The following is a 26,747-nucleotide window of genomic DNA, read 5'->3' as shown; positions in this document are numbered from 1 at the left end:
TACAAACCAGAACACTCTCACCAGCTATTGCTGCACTCAGAGGTACTGGTCTTGCACTTTGTATATCACTCTGGATGGCCTTAAGAAGTGATCAAGAAGATGCCAAAACAGACAAGAGGAAAGACTGGTTTTTGAAGACCAAATATTTTCTGACACCATGCAACCATGTTGACTTCAGCATATCTGCTATCTTGATGTACACAGATCTCAGGATGCTGTTCTCCAAATCTGATACACAACAGAGTGGTTTGAAACAGGCTCAGCTCATCTTGCTTGCATGTTCTGAGCTCTCGCCAGAGGAAGCAGCTTTCTTACTGAGCACTTAAATTCGATTACATCAACCAAATTACTTCCTCACATAAGGAAGGAGCTCCTACCATCCTGCCTCTTGAAACAGGATGTGATAGAGCTACTATCCATCTTCATCTGTATGTGACGGCTCCAAAGAGCTGAGCAGAAAACCTGGAAGACTTTTCTCATTGTATTTCCAAAGGAATCCTTCAAATTCCGAGTTCTCAGATGAGCTCTCCTAACCCAGAAATGGGTAGCTGTTTCATAGCTTTCACTGTCAATACTGATGATGGAATTATTTTGAAGGGCAGATTTTTTACAGTGATCGAAGAAGGCACAAATAACAGACATTATTTCCAGTAGCAAGGGGATTCATTTGGCTTCTCTGCCACTTCCTCATCTGGAGCTGTCATGGGGGTTTTTGTGTTGGTTTTTTTGTTTTTGTGTTGTTTTTTTTTTAACCCCCAGGGAAACTGCCCCAACCAGTTTTGATTCTTTAGGTCTCATTTTTGGTTCCCCCCACCACTCCCATGACTCCTGGAAACTATCAAATTTGGTCTTCTCCCTCTCTAACTTGAGTCTCATTACAAATCAGAAATGAATTACAGAATGTGAGACACCATTATATCAGAACCTCTGAGGAATGTACAAGATTATTTCATTTAGTACTACAGGAAAGTACAGACTCTCATAATCTGATGGTTCTCAACATGCAGCTTTTGGGCTTTCCATATGTATCTTTTGTTCTTAAAGAGCCATTTTCAAACACAACTCTCTCCTATTTGCAAAGGAAAGGAAATATGCAGAAAAAGAAACTGCACTTGCCTCTCTCTCCCTTTCCAAGAAACCAAAATTAAACTGCTTGTTGCTGCTGTAAAATTTTTTGGTATCTTTTTCTGAGTTTATAAGAGTGTTTCTAGTCTATAGGCCATTCAAACAAATATTGAAGATCTGAAGACATAATAGGGCAAAAATAATTTAACTTTAGAATTCAAACATTTGTTTCAAATCTGCCATCACTCAAAATTGATGGCTGACTACAATTAAGTTGATGTCACCAACTTCAAAAATAGGAAAAACCTTGACCTTATCAATATTAAATACTTTTTGTTTACTCAGATACAAATTTAAAGTTTGGTCTAACTTATTTATGAAGTCTTCAAAAACCTCCACCTCAAGATTAAACTGACAATATACAAAAATCTAATTAACAAAGCTTTTCTGAAAAGAAAAAACCCTGATGCTAGCTTCCTCCCCCACCCACCCCAAATAGTGCTGACAGGCAAACATTAGAAATAAACAGCCTAAAATGAAATCCTAAGCATCTATGGTATTTTGCTGAGCATTACCTCTGAAGCAAATAACGTTAAGGTCTTGGAAACGTGCAATCCGTAAGCACCAAGTAGTAGAAGAAACTTTTCTTTAATATGAGCAAGACTTAAAAACAAGTCTTACAATAATAGATGGCTCAAACAGTCATACATAGGTATATATTACACACTGCAGCCAGCAAACCTAAGGAACAGAAAGCAGATTTTGCTAGATAATCACTGTAAATTCAGGTCACAATTTATCTTCTCCTTTTCACGTTAGGATTGTATCTGCAACAAAAAAGAAAATTTGTCACAAATTAGTAAAACTTAATGATATTCAAAGCTAACAATGTGATGTTGATAGCTTTATTATATATTCATGACAAAGGATTGGTCAGTGTTCAGTCCCTTCCCTGGCTGCACTTCTGTAACTACAGTTGCTAAAATTTGACTGAAGGACACATAAGCTAGAACCTGTGCATGAACTAGGCGCAATCTTTCCTAAAATTTTCACTGACTTCCTAGCTACCAAAGATCTTTAAATCTGATGCAGGAACAAACTTCTCCAAGCTTGTAACGTCCCATCGGTAAGTTCCTCACTAAAACAAAATAAAGGGAGGAAGGGAAAGGGGTCCTGTATATTCACAATGTACAACATCTGGCCACAACTCATTCAGACAAAACCCTTCTGCTGCTTCCTACTCCCACATAAAGCAGTTCCCTTCCTTACCTTCCCCTTTACATAGCTTCTGATTTTTAGTAATTTATATCTACTTTCCAGATATACTAGTTACCTGATGTACTGCACTATGCTTATAGCTTGCCTCTGCTTGACACTACCATCCCTTGGCCTTCCCTTTGTCTCCATTTGTGCTTCATCTCCCAAAATCCCATGTCACTTCTTTGAAACTCTGATGTGTTTTGTATTCATGCGTGAATAACTGATGGACACAACTGAATGATCAGGCAGTTTTACTTCCACTAATTCTGTTCTCATTCATCAAGACTTTTTTTGCTTAGGCAGGAAAATGTGACTACTTGTGAGCCAAATTACATCACCACATAACTAGAAGGTATTAGAAGTCACTGCTGTTGCTATACAGCTCAGACTGCTGGCAAAAATGAAACGTGTACCCTTTGAAAGAAACGTTCTATTAACTGTTAGCTAACAGCGCAAGCTGTTAATGCAGTAGGATTTTCTGAATGGCTCTTACATGTGTTGATATGTGGTATCATGTTTCTTTGATCGTGATTTGGACAAAAACATCCTTCTTCACCATACACATTTTTCTACCTAAATGCACAATTTTGAGTGTTAGTCAAACACACGGCAGGTGAGAAGTCAAACAGTGGTTGCTTTTTTCTTCACATAAAAACTAAGAAAATAGTGAAATCTTTGCTAAACCAAATGAGATGCTTATATTAAATCTCAAAGCATTTATTTGAATTGATTGCTATAGCATTGTAACACATCAGTTAAAACATTTAAATATGTTCTGGACACCAAATCCTATTTGGGGTGGGGGGTGGGGGTTGAGAGGGGAAAGATAAGCAGATAGGAGAAGGGGATGATTCATGATAGAAACCTGCTATCAGGACACCAACAGCTTCAGCTCTGCCGGTGACTGTAGAGATGCTGGCACTAACAATCATGAACATCTTTTTATGTAATCTCCCTGAACTCACCTCCAGCCATTTTCCATGTTAAATAAAGCCTGGGTGATGTTTTCCAGACAGAAAGAAATCAAACAACATTATCAGAGAAAGGGAACGGTACAGTGCCTGTGGCTTGAAACGGAAAAAGGACTACAGGGATTCCACTGCTGTGAGTGAACGCACAAAGAAACAAAAGACCTTGCTGGGAACATGGAGTGAAGGATACAAAGGGCTATTACTGAACATAATACATTTATCTGTAGTCTTTGCAGATAGCATGATATGCCTTCCCTTCCTCCGCTATCTCAATATGTAACTCAGCAGCAGCTGAGGGTACAGCTTTTCTTTCTAGCTCATCTTTACCTTGGAGTACTGCATGGCTTTGGCTCATGGCATTTCCAAATGCAATTTTCATGGGAAACTGCAGCCGTTAACGTTAGCATTATGCCAAGCATTTTTACTCAGGATTAAGGACAAAATTGGAAGTAGGTTACAAACTGCTAAACATTAAATTGCACGTTTTAATATTTTTCACTGTGGAAACTTCTGTAAGTACAACTCTCCTAAATGAACTGGAGCTGAGGTAAAAACTTTTCCAAGCATGAATGCATGCGAATTATCTAAGTTTCCACTGATCTGTTCTGAAAGGCCAAAATTAATCAAGATACTTTGGACCAGTTAATATTCCAGCACAGCAACCAAGCTGCACCATGTTTTTATAGATGTCTTCATAATGGACATATATTTAAAGGTTGTAATTGCAGATGTAAAAGCTGGATAAAATGACAAATTTGCCTTAGAACCTTTTTTAATATTAAAGTGGTTATAAATCATTAAATTAGGATTACAGTTGAAAGTCAATGGACAGGAAATCAACTGAATAGGATGATTCACTCTTTCAATAGCGAGATTAAGGGAAGTGGCAGACAACTGAAGTGAGGGTTATTGAAGAAAACCTGCTGAAACAGACTGTATTTTAGATGCCAATGTAGTGAGTTATGCCAAAAAGCAATGGCAAACAGCCAAGGTGAACCTGGACCTACCAAAGAAGTCCCTCGAACTCCTATGACATAAGCACTGATTAAGACAGAATTAATGACTCTACTATACTGTCATGAGCACAGAATGATGAGTGTAAAAATGCCTCCTTTCCTCAGTCTGAAACCTGGGAAGATGGTAACGCATTCAGGGGGATTCTAACAAGTGAAAAAAGGTAGGAGATCTTTCACTGTGAATGGGTTTAAAAGCACCTTAATGTCTCAAAGATAAGAGGGGCCACACCAATGGATTTACTTAGGGTTTGGGGGTTTTTTTAAATAATTGTTTCAAATTCTGGGAATAACAACTTCAAAGATAAAAGAAAAAAAAGCAAGCAGTCCTGCCGATCACTTTTCCACAGAAAAGCTGTTGCTTTAGCTCCCTCAAGCGACTTAGCACAGGGACAGACAAGTGCTGTGGCCAGAATGAAAAAGCGGCAGATGCCATCACTTTTTCTTGGAAGTTCAGATGATTTACTTTAATTGTAAGATCAAAACACTTCATTAGGCTCTAGCAACCACTGATGGCAGAAAGCCTGACCCCGGAATCTCTTCCAGCCTTGTGAACAGTCAAGCTTGTGCACATGAGATAGGAAATAGCAGCATTTATTGTTTGAGAATGTTCTTATTAAAAAAATGTAGCAAGTCTGAATTAAATGCAAAGTTTAAGGCATGAAAATTTTGAGAGAAGTTGATGAGTCATTTGGGGTATATCCCATACATAGGAATACATGGAATTTTCAAAAGAATAGTCAGTCTTTTACAAAATTGGAATTTGTCCAAAAAAAGATGTGATGCAGATTATACGTATTTTTTAAGTACAAACATAAAATTATTACCTAAAGAGATCTTCAGAAAGTGATTCTTCTCTTGCATGTCGGTTCTGTTCCTGAGAAAATAAGTTTATTCAATACTTGATGTTAAGGGTGAAGCTAATGAAAAATACTGAAGAACGATATATCCCTGGTGTTAACAGTTTTTCCTGAAGAAATAAGTTTTAGATATTTGTACTACTCAAGTTTGGCTACTGCTACCAACTAATGGAATGGATTAGTTTGTGCAAGATATAAGTTTTGGAGAGAAATACATTTTTTGATTTTTAAGCGTTATTATATAAATAGGGACATTTTTATCTGATTATTGGTGTGTAACAGGAATGTTAATTTGCATTATCTATACTCAGGGACCAACAAAACCCCCCCCAAAAAGCACTGATGTAACAGGATCTCAGTCAGGCTATGGAAACAGAATACAGCTCACCAGCAAGTACTTTTAAAGAACCTACTGGAAAATGAAAGTGCTAGAGAATGACTATGATAAAAATATAGTATTTTTTAGAACTTTTACATACAAAGGAGAAGGTTTTTATAACAGAGAAAAATATTGCATTTATTCTTACTATATCTCTTCAATCTACTGCAACCGAATTCTACTCAAGTATTTTCTGTTCTGTTCAACGTAGACTATCAATCATACTACACAGCAATTTGAACACAGATTACCACATAGAAGTTCTTCCTAGTTCTGTCGCAAAGTTAGAAGTCACAAGTGTCCATAATGCTTCTTTTTGCTTATTAAAAAAAGATGATTCTCTTTTAGATTATTGATTTTGTTTAAATCAATTTTTCCAATTATATGAATGTTGCATGTAAAATGAATTAAAATATAATCAGCAAAAAAAAATGAGCCTTACCACTGACCGCTGAATTCAAGTAGTAACATACACATAAGGAAAGCTATGAGCATGTGTGGAGAGCTAATTGGCTGAGGTTTTATTTAAAAAATAAAATTCGGCAGTATTTCAGAAATGGCCATAGGTTGGTATGACCACTTACATGAGTCAGGTTTTTGTTTGCTCATCTTTGAGGAAGAATTCCTTACCTCAATTTCTTGCCTTAACCAGTCTTCTAGCTCTGAATTCTTTTTAGCATGGTGAGCAATCAAATCTGATCCTCCAATAATGTATGGAAGTTGTCCTGCTCCTGGATAAGCTACCTGTCAGACAATAAATTCTTACAATTACAATACAAGGCAAGCACACTGCAAGTAAAAGGTCTGTTTTAACAAATTCAGAAAGTCTATTCAGATATCACAGAGGAAAGTCAGTCAGCCTTTCTCTGAACAACGTTTATCAGAGATCATATTTAAAAGAGATTGAAGTGAAAAAAGCATTTACAGAAAGCTAACAACTCCTTTTTACGAAAGGAAACAAAAAAAAGCTGACAAGTTACATATGCTAAATAGATCTGACAATACATTAAATAGCATCTGAAAACATCATAAACTGACTTTTACTGATAGATTCTATTTTATCATCAGAATGCATAAGAATCTATTACAAAACAGCAGAAAAGAAAATACTATCAGAAATTTAAAATGCTATCTAAAAATGAGAGCAGGCTCCCAGAAATCTGGAAGTTGCATTATGTGATTCACATTCTCTACATTAAAAAAAAATGCATTTCAGTAAACTGTTAATTATTTTTAGTATGAGCTGAAGTGGTATTTTTACATTGAACACTAAGAATCTTCTTGAAATTATCTTCAGGACCCAAGCAAGCAATCATCTTCTTTAAGATACTAGGTTTAGTTCTATTAGAAACCCAAGATTTATTAGATAAAATCAAGATTCTGAATCAGCATATGCTTTATATGTAGGTCTTTGGAGAAGGCAAATTGCTAGCTTTTGGAGGTACAACCAGAAGTTATCACTTAATGACTTATTCCAAGTAACAGCTTGGAAAAGAGAATACAGGTATCTAATCTAGCGTGATCTAGCATCAGGTAAGCCTTTGTCAGCCTGGTACTTCTTTAGCCAACTAGGAAAATACTTGTTAGCAGTATAATATGGTATTTAAATTGTTTCTTTCTGTAATTACTATCAATAAAAAAAAAGTCATAACATTATAGTGTTAATGCAATACTTTTTAGTATTTTTAGACAGTGCCATCTTGTGACCATTTCACACACACACTAACCTTTTTGAACATCTTGAAATTTTTCTTTCCCCCATAGCTGGTACTTCCAGTAATCTGACTGTTCTGGCTTGGATGGCTGACAACCAATGATCTAAACTCAGTCAACAGAAGTCTGCTAGGAAGATTGCTGGAGTCGTCTTCAAGTTCATTGTGGGCCTTACGTGGGATGAAAAAGGAAGGAGCACTTCATGGGTATAAACAGACATATAGCATATCTAACAGTATAAACGTTAGAGAAAGAAATTATCATGAGCACAGCTGAGGCAAAAGTTAGGATTACAAAAGGACGAGTGGAAGCAGCAGCAGTGCTAGAAGACAAGAAGATGGATGTACCTCTCGGCCTCCTTATATGCTACCAATAGAGCTGGGACCTCAGTAAATTTATTTCTATCATATTTACATCTGTTGAAAAGATAGGATCATTAAGAACTGCAGTAATAATAATGAAGCCAGTGTAGCGCATTTCACTAGGATTTTACTTCAAGATGAAACTTCAAGTATAAAAAAATACTTTTTTTCAATTTAGCTAATACCTAAGAATTACTTCTCTCCTCCCCTCCACCTTGCTTCTTACCCGAACTGATTTATCAAGTATGCTTACTCTAATGGAAACTCCAGCTAACTCTAAGGAAGACAAAGTTGAAGGTCTTCACCTCAATTCTAGCCTACAGATTTACCACTTGGGCCAACTTTAGGGCTGCAAGCTGGATCTGATCCATGAAGCAACTCTCTCTTGTACATGAGAATACTCATATGTCAGCAAGTTTGTATGCACGATTTGATGCTTGGTGCTAGACCTATGTGGATTAAAAAAGGAAGTCTGGGTGCAGGACAGTTCACAAGTAACGTTAAACTATCGTCATGGACAGCTCCAGCCTAGATGCAGTACAGCTGTTTTACAGCAAAGTATAAACTAAAAGTCCATCAATCTGAGCTGACCCTGTGCTTTCGTACGCCTGCACAGCATTCCTTCTTCTTGGACCGTTTTCTGCATTTATGTGAAAAGGTTTTATCCTGCCCCTTGTTGACTGGATACACTCTCCTTTATCTCTTCAGAATCTTTATGTTTCGGTCTCATTTAGCCTCTTCTCCTTTACCTCTGCCTCACTGCCCTTCCCAGTAATTCTCCCCTCTTTTCTTCACTCACCTCACCTATAACAAAGTTAGCACACTATTTACTGTTAATCAGTGTATGTTAAGTCTATTTTCTCAATGGTCCATCTCTGCTGTTCTAGTTGTGCTGTCCTTAGAGCAGACAAGATTACGTTCTTGTCAGGTTTTTATGCAGTAACCTAACAAAAATATCAGTACAAGTATTAACCACATTGAAAGGTTAAGCTACAGAAACCTAATGTAATTGTATTAAGTATTTTAAGTAGCCATCGAAAAGCCACTACAAAAGCATGCAGATGGAGTACAGTGCTCTCCGTCTTTTCACAGTCAGTAAGCTGGACTGTACTATTTAAATTTACACATGATTATTTTAAGGAGTACAATCTTCAGAACCTTCTTTACTTTGAGAAGCATTAAGAAAATGCATCAAAATTTTGCTTTTAAGAACAGTATTTGTGGATCCTTTTTCAAAGTTTGCTGTTCAAACTTACAATTAACTGGTTTCTTATCAAGACTGGTAAGCCTTGCTTGATCTCACTTTCCGTTTCTGAAGTTAGAACTGATCCAAGTTCCTCTTCTTTCTATTAGATTAAAAATTATTTAAAATATAACACTGAAATTAAATGCAAATTTAATTATATAAATTCTTTTTCTGCTCTTTGTAGTGGAATAAGCATTTTCAAAACAATATAAATATTTAGACAGAAAAGAAACTGCACTGTACTTTAAAATTTGTCTTATTTTAGTACACTATAACGATTGCTTTCTTTTTAAAAAATCACCATTATTTTCTCACAGTTTTTTTTTTTTTTTATAAAACAGAAATAAGTGTTGACCATGTGTATCATCTTTAAAGTCCTGCCAGATTCTGGAAAACACTGTAAAAGCTTTTAAATATAAATATAAGTAGCATTTTCATTTTCATATGTTGAATGTACACGTGTGCAGAATGGATATTTCATTACTAGAATAGGAAAGTATTCTGCAGGTTGCTTTCTTCCTGTGGTTTAAAACCAGATTTCCCTTTCATAAATTATTTTCAGTGGTTGAAAAAAAAAAATCAGATCAGCTTTATGCACCCTTAGGTTTTGAGTCCATTACTCACATCCTCTGTCTCGGCAGATACACAAGGTGCATCTATACTTAAAGAAAATAGGTAACATAAATATGCTTGTGGAGCTTTATAATGAAATCTCCTTCCTATTCACTGGAAAAATAATTTATGTGAATAAAATATGTTATTATTCATTAAACTGTTAGAAGACCTCTTGTCAGTAAAAATCTTTAAGTGCTTATCTGATAAAATAACATTTTAGTTTTATGTAAGAATTTGTTTTCCTTTATGAACCTGGCAAGAAGTTAAGCTAGCAAAACTTCCCAGACCACAATAAAATTTGAAAGACTATTCCAAGCAGCCACTTTAGTCTCTCAGTATGGTTAGACTGGATAGAAAGTACCTCCTCTCTGATAGTATAAAGGGCTTACAATTACAAGGCTTACTCATCTTTTAAAACTTGCCGGTTACTAATACAAAAAGTTAGCATTATAACAAAGTTCAAAAGTCACACTTTGCCAGAAGCAAGCTCCTGTAAAGTACCAGGAAAAGAGTCTGAACAGGTTGAAGCTAGTCTGAGCTAAGGATGCACAGACTATTACTAATTCTCATCTGATCCAAGGAATCTTGCAAATTCCAGTTACTCAATCATACATTCACACTTCGTTATTACAGCATTTAAACACTGCCTACGCTGTATAAGAATTGACTGGACAGTAAGCTTTTATATTTTATTTTTTTTTTAAATAAATAAAAATTAAATCTCTTCCTTCTCTCTTATTCCCCTCTGCTTTGTTAATAGTCACTTTGTTAGAACTCTCAACATTGTTTTCTTCTACAAACCTAATTTTTTTTTTAATGAAGTGGCTTCTGATAACTCAAAATCAATTGTTTTCTCTTAGAAAACAGCCTTATTCTCAAAAGCAGAACCAGAGGAATAATCAAGAAAACTAATCAAAGCTGTGGGGTTTTTGTTTGTTTTTCTAACAGGACATTAATGATTTCAATTGCCTCATACAGGAATTTTAATAATCTTCCATGTGACATCTAGAGATTCTGACTTGAAAGACATGGGACACGGCTGTGGTATTCAAGGGAAGAGGTCAACTAAAGGTTTCTTCAGAAAATTCATTATATAAATATAATTTAGTATTGTTTTAGTATAAATATCACCATTCTAATTAAGACAACAACATATGAGAAGTTTTTCTTGGACCAGAGATATATTCTGCTGTTCCACCTACAGTACTTCAAGCAAAAAGAGAGGAAAACTTTCAGAACACACGCAGCTTTGAATTACCAAAGAAACAATGGCCTGAAGAATGAAAAAACATTTAGATAGGTGTAACGCTGCAAAGTCCACATGGAATAGATAACATCATTTCAATTTTTAGTTTAAAGCGATTTGAGAGGTTTAAGCAAACAAACTTTACAAAGCCACTTTCTGTATGCAGGCAGCCTGTCCCTTAAAGAGGCTATCTGCATCCTTCTAACAGAGTTGTAAATGTCAAGATTAGGCACACTAGAAGAATGTAACTTACCAATATTTTCTTCTCCTCTCTCTGCTTTACATTTACGTCTTGAATCCCACCTTTGGCTTCCAAACATCTTTTTTTTTTAATATTTCCTTGAGCTTCCTGGTCGTGATCTGCCATTTGATCTTCCCAGTATAGGTCTCTGCTTCCAAACACAACTTCTAGAGTCTCTGTATTTTCAGATAAATCATCTAACTCCTTTCTCTTCTTTGGTGCATGCTTTTCACTAGAAGTAATTTCAATGTCTGTTTTATCACTTGCTAGTTTGCCACTTTCCCTCATAACCTTTGTACCTGTGTCTTTTAATGCAAGATTTGGGTTTGGGTCCAGGATGTTATTTTCCTTTTGATGCTGTTCTGCTTGACTGTTCCACACTAATGGAGCTGTGGGTTCAGTGCACTTGGAAACAGGCAATGACCTTTCCTCCAGTTTTGCTAGTTTGGGTACAGATGTTTCTTCTCCTTCAGCTCTTTCCCTTAGCCAGAAAGTAATCGCAAAAGAAAGAAATCACAAAAGCATATTTTAATATGACTAGCTGCATCTGCAACATTAACAGCTTCCTCGGGTTTTAGTGACTGCATTGTGAAATCTGAACGTTAAGAGCCCTTGAGGAAAAGCTTGCCATTCTAGGAAGCTGATCTAAAAATTACCTTTTGAATTATGTTTTGAATTAAACATACATCCCTTGAGTTAAAATTATTTTCCAGAAACAGCACCAACATAACGATAAGGGAAGTAACGTCAAGAACATTTCAACATACCTTTTTCTAGCTGCCTGGAAGTAATTTGTAATTGAGTTAGACTGGTGACGTGAAGCAGACTCACTAGGTCTACCAGCTTGTGAAGTTTTAGATGGTGGGACAGGACAGCTCTTTTGACTAAACCCAGACGTTCTGTTCATTCTAGGTGTCATTGTTTCTGCATTTACGTTGCCACTTGTGCTAGGGTTTTTCTTTACAGTGGTTATATCCTGGAAAGCCATTTCCTTGCTTCTGTCCATCTGGGGAGTATTCTCTATCTCCATACTACATTAGAGAGAAAAAATAATACGTGAACACACAAGAAGTTACCAGAGGTACACTGTAGAAGACCACTTTTTTAAAAAGCTGTACTTGTACGTTGAACATACTTAGAAACAACGTAGGTGTGCTAAAAACAAACTGTAAAATCTGCTACAAAAATATATTTTTGTAACTGTGAAACAGCTTGAAAAATTTAAATAGTTAAGACAGTCAAAGAAGATAAGCAGTATCTACATTTGCATCTGAAAGAGTCATAAGCTTTATGTGATGTTTTCTGTTATCTGCCACACAAAAGGAGAAATTATGTCACTGCAGACAAGTGACAGCAATTTAGTAACTGCCATTTCAAACACTCTATATCTTTGTCCATGGCAATGACACAGTTCCTCTGCCACAAAAGATTGCTTTATTTGCAAGCATTAGCTTAGAAACTATTTCCATGATTACTTTACCATGTCTGCTCTTCTATTTCTGTATCAGCTACATATTCTGTGCTGTTATCTGCAGCAGCTGGCATTATGGTTTCATCCACAGCCAAACTCTGAGAAATGGCTCGCCCTGCAACGGCTGACGCAGAAGTACTTTTAGTTACAGCTACAAGATCAACACAAGAAAAGAATTAATAGGTTAATATCAAATCTGTATTTCTTTGTATGTATTATGACACATTGGTAACTGATCAGGTGAGATTTTTATAAAATGGCCTTATGCAATTTTAATAAAAATTGAGCAGATCTATTAATTAAAAAAAAACCAAACCAAAACAGAACAAAAAACTGAAAGAAACAGTTCTAAAAGACCATATTCTGGGATTCGTTTTTAGTCAAATATTCCATTAATATATCATGCAATAAATATTTTATGCAAAGCTCTCAGAGCACAAAATTCCTTACATTTACTGCTTTATGATCATCTCTAACATGTGATTATTATATTTGGGATTAGTTCTATTAATACAGAGCCAATATTTGTTATCAAAAAACCTTAGCGTAAATGTCTTCTACAGCCAATTTCTCATAATGCCCATAGTCAGGGGATTGCCTTAAAACATTGTTTGCTGCTCCCTATGTAGTTACTCACATCATTTCTCTGTCAAACAGAAAGAAGAGCATATAGAACACCTTTTATATTGTCTGCCCTTTTGCTTGTCCTTGTCTTCATATAGTTATGTCTTCTCCAAGTCAAAGGATACTAACATTTTCTACTTTAAACGTGTCGCATCGTGCTTCTAGATACTTTTTTTTTTTAGTTACTACTCATTTCTCAGCCCTTTACATTCTTTCAGCATCTCATTCAGATTGATAATATGACAGTATTATCCTTTCAGATAAGCCCTTCTTCATACATAATTTTTTCCTACCAGTGCAACCTATAGAGGAGTAACCTATAGGGACATCTAGGTCTCCTCCTCGAGCAACTACATGTTATGTATCTTGGTATTCATTTTCCAAAACCAGATCAGAGAAAGAAGTCTTGTTTACAATCCCTTTGATTTGCAACACATATGTGGAAGTTTTTTGTAACTTGCAAACAATAGCATTTTTTTTCCCTCCTAGCAAACAAACTGTAAACACAGCTACCTTTAAAAGCCTGATATACAGTCCTTTTAAGCAATTCAGTTGGACAATTTAATTTTTATCCCATTGAATCATTCAGACTGGAAACAAGAATCAGCATTTCTGATTTATCTAGATGTCTGCAGGGTCAGTATCTTTAAATTTTGCCTGAGAATCAATTTATTTTCTACAGTTTTTCTAAACTGAATAGACAACAGACCACATACAAGTTATTCATACAAGAATACCAGTCAACCAAAATATTTTTCAGAGCTCTGCAAAGTACTGCGTGTACATCTTTCTCTCTTCAAAATAAATTTTTAAATAAGTAACGTTCCTATATGTAAAGACAAACTTATGGGGTATTTTTCTGATTTTTTAAAAAAATGTAGGATTTGCTAACCTAATGCAACACTTTGTAGAACAAAACACAACCTAAAATTATGCACATAACTGACAAATTTCTAGAAACAAAATAGAAACTAACAATTTTGGAAGCAGGAAAAGAAAATTAGACAAACAAAAACTCCTTCTGTCTCTCAAAGATTTTTATTACTACTGTATTAGCAAACACAAGCTAAGTTTCAAGTCGAGACTCGGAATGTCCACCCCCAAACTATTACTTTAGTAAACGTGGCAGTCACGTCTCATTGTTTTCACTTGTTATATCATGATTATGTTTGATTTTGAACTGAGCAGGGGGCAGCTGACTTTCCCCAAAGCAAATTTTTTTTGTGCAAAAAAAAAAAGGCAAGTCTTTACAAATTCATTAAATTCTTATTCTCTTGATTTCTAACATTCACCTTTTACCTCCTTATTACCCCAGTCTTTTCACAAAAGATAGAATAGTATGGAATTCAGACTACCACATGATATTAACTCCACTGGCCACTAAAAAGGTGAACTTCAGAAGATTGTTTTAAAGTACCTTTCCTTTAAAGATGAAGGTACTGGGTGTCTGCTTTTTATGCTAATTTTAGATCTTCTACTTTTTTATTTACATCTAAGAGTCATATTATTTTCATTGCAGTTTACTGCAAGACCATTAGAAAGCAATTACCTCTTCAGACTTGTATACATTTTTCAAACAGCGTCATTCTATTCTGGTGGTCTTGCAAAACAAAACAAAACAAAAGAACATTAGCCATTGATGCCCCTGTACAAAAAGAAATACTGCCTCTTTAATGCTATTAACTTATTACTACCCTTCTTCCAATTACCTTTGCTACCAGGCTGCTTTTGAGGGTTGCAGTATTTTTCCGTAGACATGAAGATAACTGCCAATCCAATTTCTGCCTCAGGAATAGTTCTGAGATCCTTGCTGTTAATATACAAATAAAGACAAAAAAAACCAAAAATGTTTCTCAATACAGATTCAAAGATGACAGGTGAATGGGCACAGATACAACTAACAACAAAATGTTCCATTCCTCCCTTCAAAAATCAGTCTCTACTACAATTTTTCACAGCACAGTAAGACACCATAATTATCCCTCATTATGCCCATGTGCCATACGTATGAACTTCCCTGTTTTCTACTGCTGTAGCCACTGTCAAGTCCCAGTAAGGTGGCCAATACATCTCTCCCTACCTGATTTCTTGGCATTTAACCAACCGTGGTCCACCTCTGATTCAAACATGTGTGAGAACGTAAAAGTGACTTGAAAGATTTGAGCACTTCTTATGAGTTAGGCACGTACACACACCCCTCTTCTATATTACAGCCATGAGAAGAGCTCAAGTACAGTTTTCTCTATTTAGCAGGAAAATTCAGAAGAACTAGATTCAAGTTAAGGGTTGGGATTTTGTTTTCTCTCACTGTTTTAATAAAATAGCATCATGAAAATCCTAACTATAAAAATGGGCACTTTTTCAGAATGTGAAATTGTTTTTAATTAAGATAATGTTCATTATGTGAAATATGTCATCATGTTCAAAAGTGAAATATGTGTATTGCATTATTAATTCTGCCCTCTCAAACAGAAAACAACACCATCAAAACAAAACCTGTTTGTTATTAAACAGAAGCGGCTCTTCAGAAACACTGTATACGAATAATTAGACAGCAATGAACCACATGACCTCAAGGTGCCATCTCATCTGTTTTCCACTAAATAAATACATATATTTATTGAAGTCACAGATTATCTACTTCTCATTCTTAGAATATATTAATTTTTAACTCATTTTAAATAGACGGAAAAACACTTGATGTCTGTAATTTCAAAGCAGCTTCATTACAATTAATTTTTGGAAAGTTGGAGCTGAAGAAAAAAAAAAAAAAAGAAAAAAACACCAAATCCTCACAGAACTGCCAAGTCCTTTCATTCCTGCTTCAAGGAATTTTAGTTACTGTGCTTAATAGTTACAGCAATGAAGAAAATACCCTTTTTATAAGCATCCTACTGTTTAAATATGTATGCAAACACCATGACTAGAGACAAGAGAACAATGCTGCACCTTTGCAAGACAGTCAGAATGGAATTGGTCCAGTTTCTCATGGAGTCAGATCCTGGGATCTGAGAGTTTGTCAACCCTACATCAACAACACAAACTTCAGGAGAAACCAGTAAGGATGTTTCTTTTCTTCCCTCCGTCATCAATTGTGCTTCCCCTCCTCCAAGAATAACTGCTGGACCCAGTTTCTTGTGCTAAAAAGAATGCAAATAAAGAAAAAAATCTTAAAATACAGTCAGTTTAGAAGTATCAGCATAATGCTTATCACTGATGCACTAATGCAGATGTGATGTGCTCTCTTTCTCCCCCTGTATTTCATCTTGCTTAAGGCCATCATATTGTAAGAAGATAAATACACAGAAATCCTTCTTTCCTGATGAACCCAGAATGAGTGTGAATTCAAAGAGGACAGCATCTGTGCTTAGCTAACCCTGCAACACTTTTTGCAATGTAAAGCCTAATTACCTGCTTGGCAGTTAGGAACACAAAAGTTTTTCCACTGAATATTTTTTTCCTTTCATGATGCTCAGACAAATCCAGTTTTTCAGTGCCAATGGAAGGCTCATCCACTGGAGGATAAAAGCTGCAAGAACAGAAAAGTAAAGTTACAAAACTCAGATTTACCTATCAGTACTGACTCATAGTCCTTTCTGTTTTAGAGTAAAACTCTGAAGCTAAAATACTGTATTGCTCCCTTAAAACTATTTATATAAATATTTTTTCAAGAGACTGTTAAAAAGAAACAGACCCTCTAATTTCTCAAAATCTAAGCTAAGATCAAGACTTTCTACTTCAGTAACTAAGGGGACAACGCTTTTAAGAATGTATTCAACCTATCCACGTTAAGCATCTGCTGTACACATATCTACGTTCTCCACTAACACTACTGACAAAGGAGACTGCAATCTCATCCTGCACTTACTCTAGCTAATAGTAAAACCACACAAAATTAGCCATCTTGCTTCTTCTACTCTTCAGGTGGGGACAGCCACCCCTCCTTCTCTTCTACTGGATCAAGGAATTGTGTACCACCACACTAGATGACAGCAAATAAGTACACTTTTCTTGCTGGTGGGCTAGAGAACTGAACTGATTCACCCTGCAGATTCTCAGTTGTTTTGTCCAATACAAGACAAGTGAACAGGCGTTTAGGTGGGGAACAGATTAGGCAGAAGTTAAATTCTATCCTGAAGCTCTAATTTTTGTCACAGCCTGTGATGTCAGCTCTAGTTAAAGAGAGCATGCCCACCATAAAAAGCCTTTAGGGTTAAGACAAGCATCTAACTGATAATTTCAAGATAGTATTTACACAACCTTTGAGCCACATATTCACTACTGCAGCAGTTCTGACAGAGCAAGGTGAAGGCACATGCTAGAAAGGAGGGAAACTATAGGTTGATTTCAACTGTGCTATACTACATCTGTACCTAAACAGCAGTTTATGTACATACTCTGGCTGAACAAAGAACTACTGACTGCTGGTTATACATCCTTCTCATACTACTATACAGGAAAAAAAAGGAGCTGAAACATACTCCCAAAATCTGGTTTAACAGCCCAATAACTTACATATATAGATGTATACATACATACACACACGGGTATGTTTTAAAATTATTTTTTCCTCATTTATGCAAAGATTAGCAGATTCTAAGCAAGACACATACTCCATGAAATACTGACATATTTAAGCTTCTGAAAAAAAATGCATTTATTGCATAGGAAATTTCACCATCTGCAAACATATAAACATTCTTCAGACACTGCAAAGATTCACAGACTTAGAGCTGAACACAAAAATGAGCATGTACATTTTCTGCTGCATCCGAATATGTAACTTCAATTATGACTGGCTAAAATGTACTATATAGTTACAGTTAGTTTTATATAATTTTTGTTCTGTGTTCTTCACCATCAGTCCCTGAAGCTTTATGTATAGAATGGAAATTAAACAGCATAAAATAATCAGATTTTTAAAAATTTGTATTTGGTAAGTTTCAGCAACCCATTCAAGTCTGTTTACAAAAAAGATTGTTCCACTGAGGCAGAAATTATAAATTCTACTGATTTTAAGAATATAGGGCAACTCAGATTTTAGTTACCAAGCCAGAAGACTTCCAGTACTGAGCCCCACAGAGACAGTTATTAACCTAAGATAAATACAGGGGACAAAGTTATTTTTAAAAAACAAAGGACGACTAAAAAGGAAGAGACAGCAGTTTCCATTACTTCACAACTAGACTATAGCTTCTCTAGAAATACATTTCAAATCTGTTTTTAATTTCAGCATAAACCTTCAACTGATCATTTCCTCCTCAAAGAAGCCTTTGATTTTCATTTGAAACTCTAATCCAATCCTGATGCAAGCTCAAAGGCAACAGTCTTTTTCCATCTTAATATCCTGAAGTGCTCTTTGTACTCTTTGTACTCTCTCCCCATAAGCTTTGAACAGTAACGCCATTATCCAGAAAAGACCCTCTACTGTCTTGAATCTTTCAATAAACAGATTTTGATTCTTGAGAAGTTTATATTAAAAGCTCAGTTACTTTACTACTTTTTCAAAGCCCTGCACTACTTACACTGGACTGCTGTAGTAAAACAAGTTATTTCATATAGGGCTGCACTTCAGCAGCTGTTAGTGACATCTTCAGTTGTTCTTCTTCCTTGCATAAGTTATCAGAGCATATCAGGGGACTGCGGTAATACATTTCATCATAAAAAGCCTCAAGTAAGAAGCCACGTTCATTATGTGAACTGCAGGTTTGCAATTCTATGAAGTCTTAGTATAAACAAAAACAAGTTTTAACATCAAGATTTTATTTCCCTAAGATTTTTATCAGATCTACAGTAGTAATCAAGATTTAATTAACAGTGTCACCCGGTATTACCACATCAATATGCCTTTCTTATTTCATATCCAACCTTATTTCATATCCAAGTTGTTTAGTGTCTTGTGGATATACCAGCTCAGGTCAGCTCTAGCTATAGTGTACAAAGTAGAGATTTCCTGTGGAAGTTAAAAGCATTTTTGGAAATTGAATGCAAACAGTTGCAAAGTAAATTTTCAGTATCTTTCCACAAGCTTAATCTTAAAAATATCACCTATTTAAGACACTGTAATTATTTTAAATATAGATCTGTGTATTATACCAGCTGTCTCATTTAGCTTGATGTAGAACTCTGTGAATTATCCCTAAATAATGGATGTACTACTAGTGTCAATCACATTTAGTGAACTCAATTCCCTTGAGGGTCTGAAAAGTTAACAAAAACATTAGAAGAGGGAAACATATCCATCTGATTCTACTTTAGGGAACACTTAACAGCTCAATTATACTGCCACTTCTCTATTAAAGGAATGGACAACATATACCTTGGTTTCAAGAGCCCAAACACTGCCAGCTTGTTAGTGTAAGAGACAGTAAGAGCAGCCTTCCAGCTCTGTAACATTAGACCAAGCAAATTTCAGATTGAACAACCAATTGCTAGCTTTTGATGGCGGGTACTACCTGTACTTAAAAAAAAAAAAATTCTGCCAGAAAACTTTACATCCAAAATTTCAGAGAGAACTCTGAATAGTTTGTTTAGTTTTCTAAAGTCCCTACAAAACAATGTAGAACTATAAGTAGAAGGAAAAGTTACAATTTATGAAGTTTCCCCCTTTCGTCTGAAACTGTAAACAAGGGAACTTCAAACCACTCACACATGACTGATTTGACATATCACATAAACCCCTGCAACTGTAAAACAGCATCTAGAAACTAAAGAGTATTTGCTACCAATTGCTCCAGATTGGCACCTGTATTGTTCTAACAAGGTACTGTGACATTCTGTGAAATATATTTTCACACGTAGCAAGTGCAGTGTATTGTGAATCCTCTGCAGCTTTGCTCCCATTACCAAATGTGCACCCCTGAGGTTTGTTTGGTTGCCCTTTCTTCCCCATTCTTCACACTATTCTACCAACAGCTATCATCAGATCCACTAAAGAAAATAAATTAAATTGCTATGTCCTAATACATTATGTATGTATGTATATCCATACACATGTGAAAGCAAAGTGACTTCTTCACCACTTACTTCCCCCAACTCAAATGTCCAGTGTCCAGCATCCACCTGACATCATAATGTCTTGAATGCATTTAAAGTAATTTCACAAATCTTTCTCATTCTTAACTTGACATTGGACGTTCCACATTGTTTTTCAAATGCTGAGTGTTCTTACAATTTCTGCTCATTATGTATTTAACTTCGGAGTATCTTCCAAAGCATACAAAGAGTGGAAGTGATAAAACCACAAGGACCCATGTGGTTTACTTTAAAACTACATGATGGAAATTTCTCACCTGCATAAATCACATGTTCATATAAAAAAAACCCCAAACCAACCAACCACAACTGTCTCCCTTTTGAAGGTAAAAATAGTAACAATACAGGCTCAGATGAAATTATCTCATACAATAATAGGATAATTTTACACTTTTCTACACGGAAAAAATAACTGAAAGGACTGTTCTACTGTATTTATTTATTCCAAAATAAGAATTCCCTTTTCAAGTTAATTTAACCATGAAAACAATGAGTATTTTATTCTCATATAGTGAAGACCAACACACATTAGTCTCACTTCATCTCTTAACAGATAATTAAAAACCCATGCTTTTCAGGGAATTCAATGCTTAGGCTAACCATTAATGGTCAGGCTCTTTTGAGCAAAGTTTACTGTAAACTCAGTAACTAACTGCATACTGGGAAAATATATCTACATAATAAAACATGTCTGATATAATTTCTTTTATAAAAATATAATTTCCTTTATTTTAATGTACCAACTCCCCAAAGAGTTTAAATGTTGCTTCAAACATATCAAACAGAACGAGTTCCTATAAATAACGTCTGTAGCATACAGTCAATTCCAAGAGCTCTAGGGATGAGAGCAAGAAAATTGCCTGAATATTAAAATGTGTGCCATATTAAGCATTCTTCCACAAATAAAGTTACTGTAATTCACATATTCCGTCAAATATAATCAGATAAATGTACAGTTATTTGATAATTTGCTAATTCTGTGACACTGAAAACACAATACTTGCCTTTCATGATTTGGCAACTGTTGCCTGGACTGAATCGCTTTGATTAATTCAACAAAAAACTCTGGTTTTATAATTGGCCGACCACAAATCAAAGCACATATAGTCTGAAATACAGAAAATATATATTTACTGTATGGAAAAAGTTCAGCTAGAATATGGTTCAACTGACATTAGCTTTTTAATATCTTAAGGTGGAAAAAGTCACACAGAACAATATTGAATTCTGCTACTGAAAAAAAGGATAGTTTTGCTTCAAACAGCCTAGCTTTTAATTGCTGCCTTAACCAAAGTTATGAAAATGTACAAGGCAACTGATGAAAATCAGTAACAGTCTTCAAAATTGACTCTTTTCATTTTCTTTCCCTCCAACCTCCCATCAACATACATCTCTTTCTAAACTTGGAACAGTGGAAAATCTTGAGCAGGTCTAGAATTTAGTTTGCATTTGTGGGAAAACTGCAAAGCAACACCATCAATATGCAAAAGCTCAACATACCTTAACAGTAACTTTTACTGATACCATTACAAGGTGAGTACACTCTTTCATCCATTCATTTACTACAAGGCCTCCAAGCTGCTGGATGGCTTGACTTAAAGCAGTTTTCTGAGCAACATCTAAACACGAGGAGCAGACAACCAAAGGTTCATACTCTACTCTGAAACGAAAAAGATAATTAGTTATCTCAGCCAATCATTACGATAAACAAAGCTGACTTAACTATCTTGTTTGTGTCTCAGGGAAATTGGGGAGGGGGATGGAAGACCCATGACTCTTTAAAGCATAGTCTTTGATCTGGGTAAATTTCCTGAAGAGAGTGAACACTGATTTTTATTCAGAAAGATTAACAGCATTTTGACTTGATGTCTGAAATACTCCTGAGGACTTCTGGGTCCTTCACAGACATCAACACAGAATTAGTGCTTCAAGAATACTGCAAGATCAGGGAATATCAGAAGAAATTGAGCATGTGCTTCCAAAGGCAAAAGTATGTTCACCAGAATGGTCTAAAAACAGATGAATATTTAAAAAATAAGTGTAACAGAATGCAAATTCAAGTAACTTTTTTTCCTAACACTGCCGTTACCTTTGACCATAAGCCTACTTATATTTGTAGATCTTCCATATGGAGTTACAGCCTATCAAATTCTATGATTTCATTTGCTTTAGTCTACAAAGCAGAAAGAAATTTAAATAATCTTTCTGGTACAACAGTCACAATGTATCCGGTCTGACGGCTTGATTCCTGTACCACATTTCAGGTATGCTTATCTAAAATATCAAAAATTCTTTATTGTAATAAGTGGAGGAGAATTACATTTTCTATCAAATAATACCAGCAGCAGTGACAAAAGAAAGTAAAATTTTAAGGAATTAAGCCAACTTCTGGTTGCTTTAATGTTGTTTTTAATGGTCATTACAATTTGTTCTACTTACCTGCTACTTTACTTCAAGGAATGTTTCATATATTCAAACAGAGAGCACTGACTACCGTGTTAAATTTGAAAAATTAGCAAGTTTGGTTCACTAAGGAGAACACAACCGTACATCACAGCAACAAGCATTCAACTGCTAGTGCTGCACAAAGCATCCTCCAGCTATCTCAGCTCTTTTCTCCTTGCATTACCAACAGCTAACACAGGGCTCAGACAAGGTCTCTCCCTGTCCTAAACTTTCATCCCTTCTTTAGAACCATTTATGTTTTAGGATTTTGTTCTTTGTCTAAGACAGCCTGAAAACACTAACTGTACATGATACAACATCTTCCAAAATGCCAATGCTTTACTATGAACAATTTTAATCTCTTAGTGTCAAACAGATTATATTATAAAAACACGTCATGGAAAACTATTGCAGAAGCAGGTATGGAACATAGGTAAAATAGTACTCACCTCCTTTGCTTCCTAAAAACTCATCATCATTGTACCGCTTTCCAAGTTGTATGATGTGCAAAAATACTCTTCTCAAAACTGCAGTTTTCTACTTGATATTTTATAATCAAAGCACTTACCTAAACTTGCTCTCAAAGACTCCAAAGTTGATTCTGTCACCAGACTGCAAGGACACTGAAGCACCATTGAGTTTTGATCCATTAACAAAGGTACCATACTTTGATGTATCTCTTACTGTTAATATAGGGACTGAGAGAGACTGGCTCTGAAAATAAACATAAATAAGCCGCTATAGTTTATCCAAATTGGATAGTTTATCAGAATCTGGTTACCACCATTATGGATCAAAGCAGTAGATAAATACGGATAAATACGGAAAAGCCCACATGGTACCACCCTAAATAAAGATTTTGGACAGTGAGGCTGGCTTCGCGTAACTATTCATCTTCTGGTTTTCACTGTGAAGGAATGAGAGAAAACATACATAGTTTTAGCTTCAGAATTTTTGTGCTTCTTATACTCAAGTCTTTTTGAAAGCTGTGCAAGGCAATCATTCAAAGCTTCTGCTAGTGCGATTGAGCAAGGCTCTGAGATTTATTGATGCTTTTACCTACCGTTCAGCCCTGGCATAGCTGCCCGAGTCACTTTCCCTCACTTTCTTCCACAAGCACTGCTAGTCTTCCACAAGCTGCAGGGCATGGTGACACCAGCGTGTCTTGAGAAGAGGTTAGACACTGTCACATTTCCCAAGCAGTTCACAAGCCAATGAGAACACTGTCAGCCTGTTTTTATGAAATTTTGCTACGTAATTATACACTATTTGCAGTATTAAAAGGGCAAATAAGTTTGATCCATTTCATTTCGAACTCTACATCTGGTTACATAAATTATATTCCTGCTGACTGGCTTCAAAATGTCCATAAGCATTGCACCACATAAGTGATACTAAATTGCTGCTTACTAGTTGTCCTTGGGACATTTTTACTTTCGGTCCCCTAAGCAAATACAGAATTAACCATATGGAATGAAACATAAACTAAGCCTGTAGTAAGACAACTGAAGTACTTTACCGCACCAAGACCTAAAATTTCTCTAGGTACAGAAATTTAACTGCATAATTTTTCAGCTATGATTATTTTAATGCAAATTCCTAGTGAAACTTTACTCTGGCATAAAAGGAATGCTCAAATGGGAGCTTTGACCTGTAGAGTTATGCCACTGAATTTCTCAACAGAGGCAAGCAAGCCAGAGAAATAAAAAATAAGGCAAGATTAAGAAAAGACAGGTGATCAGTGGTTCTACCCCAGGCATGAAACACCAGTGAGAGCGCAATGAGAGTATGTACAGTCACATGAATTATCCACATAGTGTATTGATAATGCAGTAAAATGCTGGCTACTTACAGGGGTTGTTTCAGGACGACTTACTGTCAGAACTGCATGACTTCGACTGATGGACTGGTCGTCCTGAATTAAAATTGTGCAGTTTTTGCGTCCAACAACATATTCTGTACCACTTAAAAGCCGATATGGCTCTCCTGAAAAGAAACAAGAGACAGAAAAGTATCAATTTACAAAAAACTCCAAAACACTCAAAGCACTTAGGAAACATTCAAAAGTTTGTAGTATACCTGCGACTCAACTTTGTCATGCATCATTTATTAGGCTGACTAGAATTATGCATTTAGTTTATAGACAAAAATCTCTTTCTTCCTCTCTTCCTTGCTTTGGCCACTATAAAATGATACATTTCATGATAAACAAAGCAGTTACAAAAGTGGCAGCACACTTTTTTCACAGACAATATATTTTTACTAATGCTTTGCTTCTTAACTTTTCTCTTTTATTACTTCTTGAATGTTGTTACATATAGAAGAAAAAAACAATTTACTGTGTTAGATAGCTTTTCCAAATCAGAAGTTTTAATGGTACATAGTTTTTGAGGGTACATAATTTATTTACGTAACTTGTTAAGAAGTTCAAAGGAAAATGTCCTCCTAATGAATGTAGGAAGATCTGCAATGTAAACCAAACTGATACTTAGTAAGTTCAGTCTCTGACCTATGCTTTAGCTTATTTTTGGTATCTGTCCTGTAGACCATATGGTGGCCTTTCAGTGAATGGCTTGACTGCATCCAAAAGGTGTGCACTACCTACTGGTCAACACAACCAGAAGCATTCCTTGATGAAAATGAATTAATAGTTACAGATCAAATTCTAGTTATCAACCCTGTGCAATAACTTTCCAAATACAAACTGCGCAGAAATTACCATCCTGAATACAATGACAATACCAGTGTTTTGGCTTTTGCTCCGAGAGCAGCAAGAGATGACTCAGTTCAATAGGATTAGGTACTGTTGCCACTAGAAGATAAACCAAACATCCAAAATTCATCCCCAATGAATCAGGATGTAAAGAGCAGACACAGTTGTGATAGGACTGCTTATTATACAGCAGAGTTTATGTCAAGAAGAAATGCATATATTATAGGATACATATTGTCAAAGTTATCAATGTATCAAAGCTCCTATGGATAAGTTAGCTTATGAAGAAAGGCCCAGTGGCAATCTGGATTCAAAACCCTGCATCCAAGAAACAAGATGTCTTCAACTCTACACTAGGTCCTTGAAACATTAACATAATATTTAGACATCTTTTCTGAAAGGAGAGACTCCTGAGGTTGGCTGCATCTAAGCTCAGTGCTTCGGGTATTTTAAAGCAGCACTGTGAGACCTGCTTCACTGGCTGCAACAGGACCTGAAGACATCCCAGGCGTATAAAAGAGAAAAGCAAAAAGACCTATTAAATGCAACAGGAGCTGTGGTGTGCAGCGCTCGGGGCTCAAGGGGAAAACGGAGGCTCAGCCGCGGGCGAGCGGCCAGGGCGAGGCCTTGTGTCACCACCGGACCAAGGCAGCCTGGCCCGGGCGGCACGGACACGCCAGCCGGCCTGCAGACCCCAGCGGGAGCCGCAGACCCGGCGTCCGGCGGTGACAGCGGGCCGGCGCCACAGGCCGGAGCCCCGGGGCCTCGGCGCAGGCTGGGGCGGGGCCGAGCGGGGCAGGGCCGGCGGCCCGCGGTGCCCGGGCCCATTCCGCCCGAGCGGCGGCGGGCCTGGCGCTCCCTCACCTCTTCCCGCGGCGGGAACCAGCTTCCACATCCTGGAGGGCGGCGAGGGGCACCTCGGCGGGGCCGGGGCGGGGGGAAGCCTCAGCGCGAGGGTCCGGCTTTGCCCAGCGACCCCCGGCGAGCTCGGGGCACGGCTGGGGAGGGAAGAGAAGACCCCTGGCTCTGCGCTGCCGCCGGCCCCGCCGCCTCCCTCCTCTGCCAGGCCCGGGCCCGGCCTTCGGCGCGCGGCGGGGGAGTGGGAGGGGAAGGAGGAGGAGGAGGAGGGGAAGGAAGGGAGGGAACGGAAAGGCAGGCAGGTCGGTGGCTACTGGGGGTGCGGCGCGCATGCGCGGCGGGAGGGGCGCTCCCGCACAGGGGCCCGGTCTCTCCGCAGCGTTCCCGTTCCCTACCGTCGGCCCGGGACAGGGCTTCAGCCTCCCCCGGAGCTGCCGCTCCCCTCCCGCCCCGTGACAGCTTCGGCCGGGACTGAGAGCCCCAGGCTGAGCGGAGGCGAGGCTGCGGGGCCCAGGTGAGGCCGGGCCGGGCCAGTAAGGCCTGAGGAGCACACGCACACACCCCCACACCCCCCGAGGGTTGCGTCCCTCTGTGCTACCCTTCACAGCGCGCCAGTATCCCTGACCGACC

The 26,747-nt window shown here is 37.1% G+C and overlaps 1 protein-coding gene across 2 annotated transcripts; it reads right to left on the bottom strand.

Annotated features, from left to right (window-relative positions):
- Window positions 1-1,694: 1,694 nt before the first annotated feature.
- NBN (nibrin) lies at window positions 1,695-26,420 on the bottom strand. 2 transcript variants are annotated; one of them, XM_064442441.1, is made up of 16 exons: window positions 26,124-26,416; window positions 24,399-24,532; window positions 23,115-23,260; window positions 21,602-21,761; window positions 21,106-21,209; window positions 16,478-16,595; window positions 16,016-16,206; window positions 14,776-14,876; window positions 12,452-12,593; window positions 11,739-12,002; window positions 10,984-11,452; window positions 8,880-8,969; window positions 7,276-7,431; window positions 6,179-6,292; window positions 5,137-5,186; window positions 1,695-1,892 (listed from the first exon to the last, which is right to left on the bottom strand). In XM_064442441.1, the coding sequence occupies exons 1-16, from the start codon at window positions 26,152-26,154 to the stop codon at window positions 1,862-1,864; spliced, it is 2,301 nt and encodes a 766-aa protein (XP_064298511.1). In that variant the 5' UTR covers window positions 26,155-26,416; the 3' UTR covers window positions 1,695-1,861. The 2 variants fall into 2 exon arrangements, with proteins under 2 accessions (XP_064298511.1, XP_064298512.1); XM_064442442.1 differs by lacking the exon at window positions 8,880-8,969 and having other exon boundaries at window positions 26,124-26,420.
- Between the last annotated feature and the right edge of the window lie 327 nt (window positions 26,421-26,747).

This window comes from Phalacrocorax carbo, chromosome 2 (assembly GCF_963921805.1).
Source record: "Phalacrocorax carbo chromosome 2, bPhaCar2.1, whole genome shotgun sequence".
Taxonomy (NCBI): domain Eukaryota; kingdom Metazoa; phylum Chordata; class Aves; order Suliformes; family Phalacrocoracidae; genus Phalacrocorax; species Phalacrocorax carbo.
The sequence above is the reverse complement of the archived record's forward strand: the minus strand, read 5'-3'. Positions and strand labels throughout refer to the sequence as shown.

Coding starts and splice junctions, on each gene's coding strand:
- NBN (XM_064442441.1), bottom strand. CDS start 26,154: ATGTGGAAGCTGGTTCCCGCCGCGGGAAGAG. Junction 16,596..21,105: donor CAGTTGCCAAATCATGAAAG/GCAAGTATTGTG, acceptor CTGTTCTTGCAG/CTTTTATCCTCCAGTGGATG. Junction 12,594..14,775: donor AAAGCAGCCTGGTAGCAAAG/GTAATTGGAAGA, acceptor TTGATCTTGTAG/CTGTAACTAAAAGTACTTCT.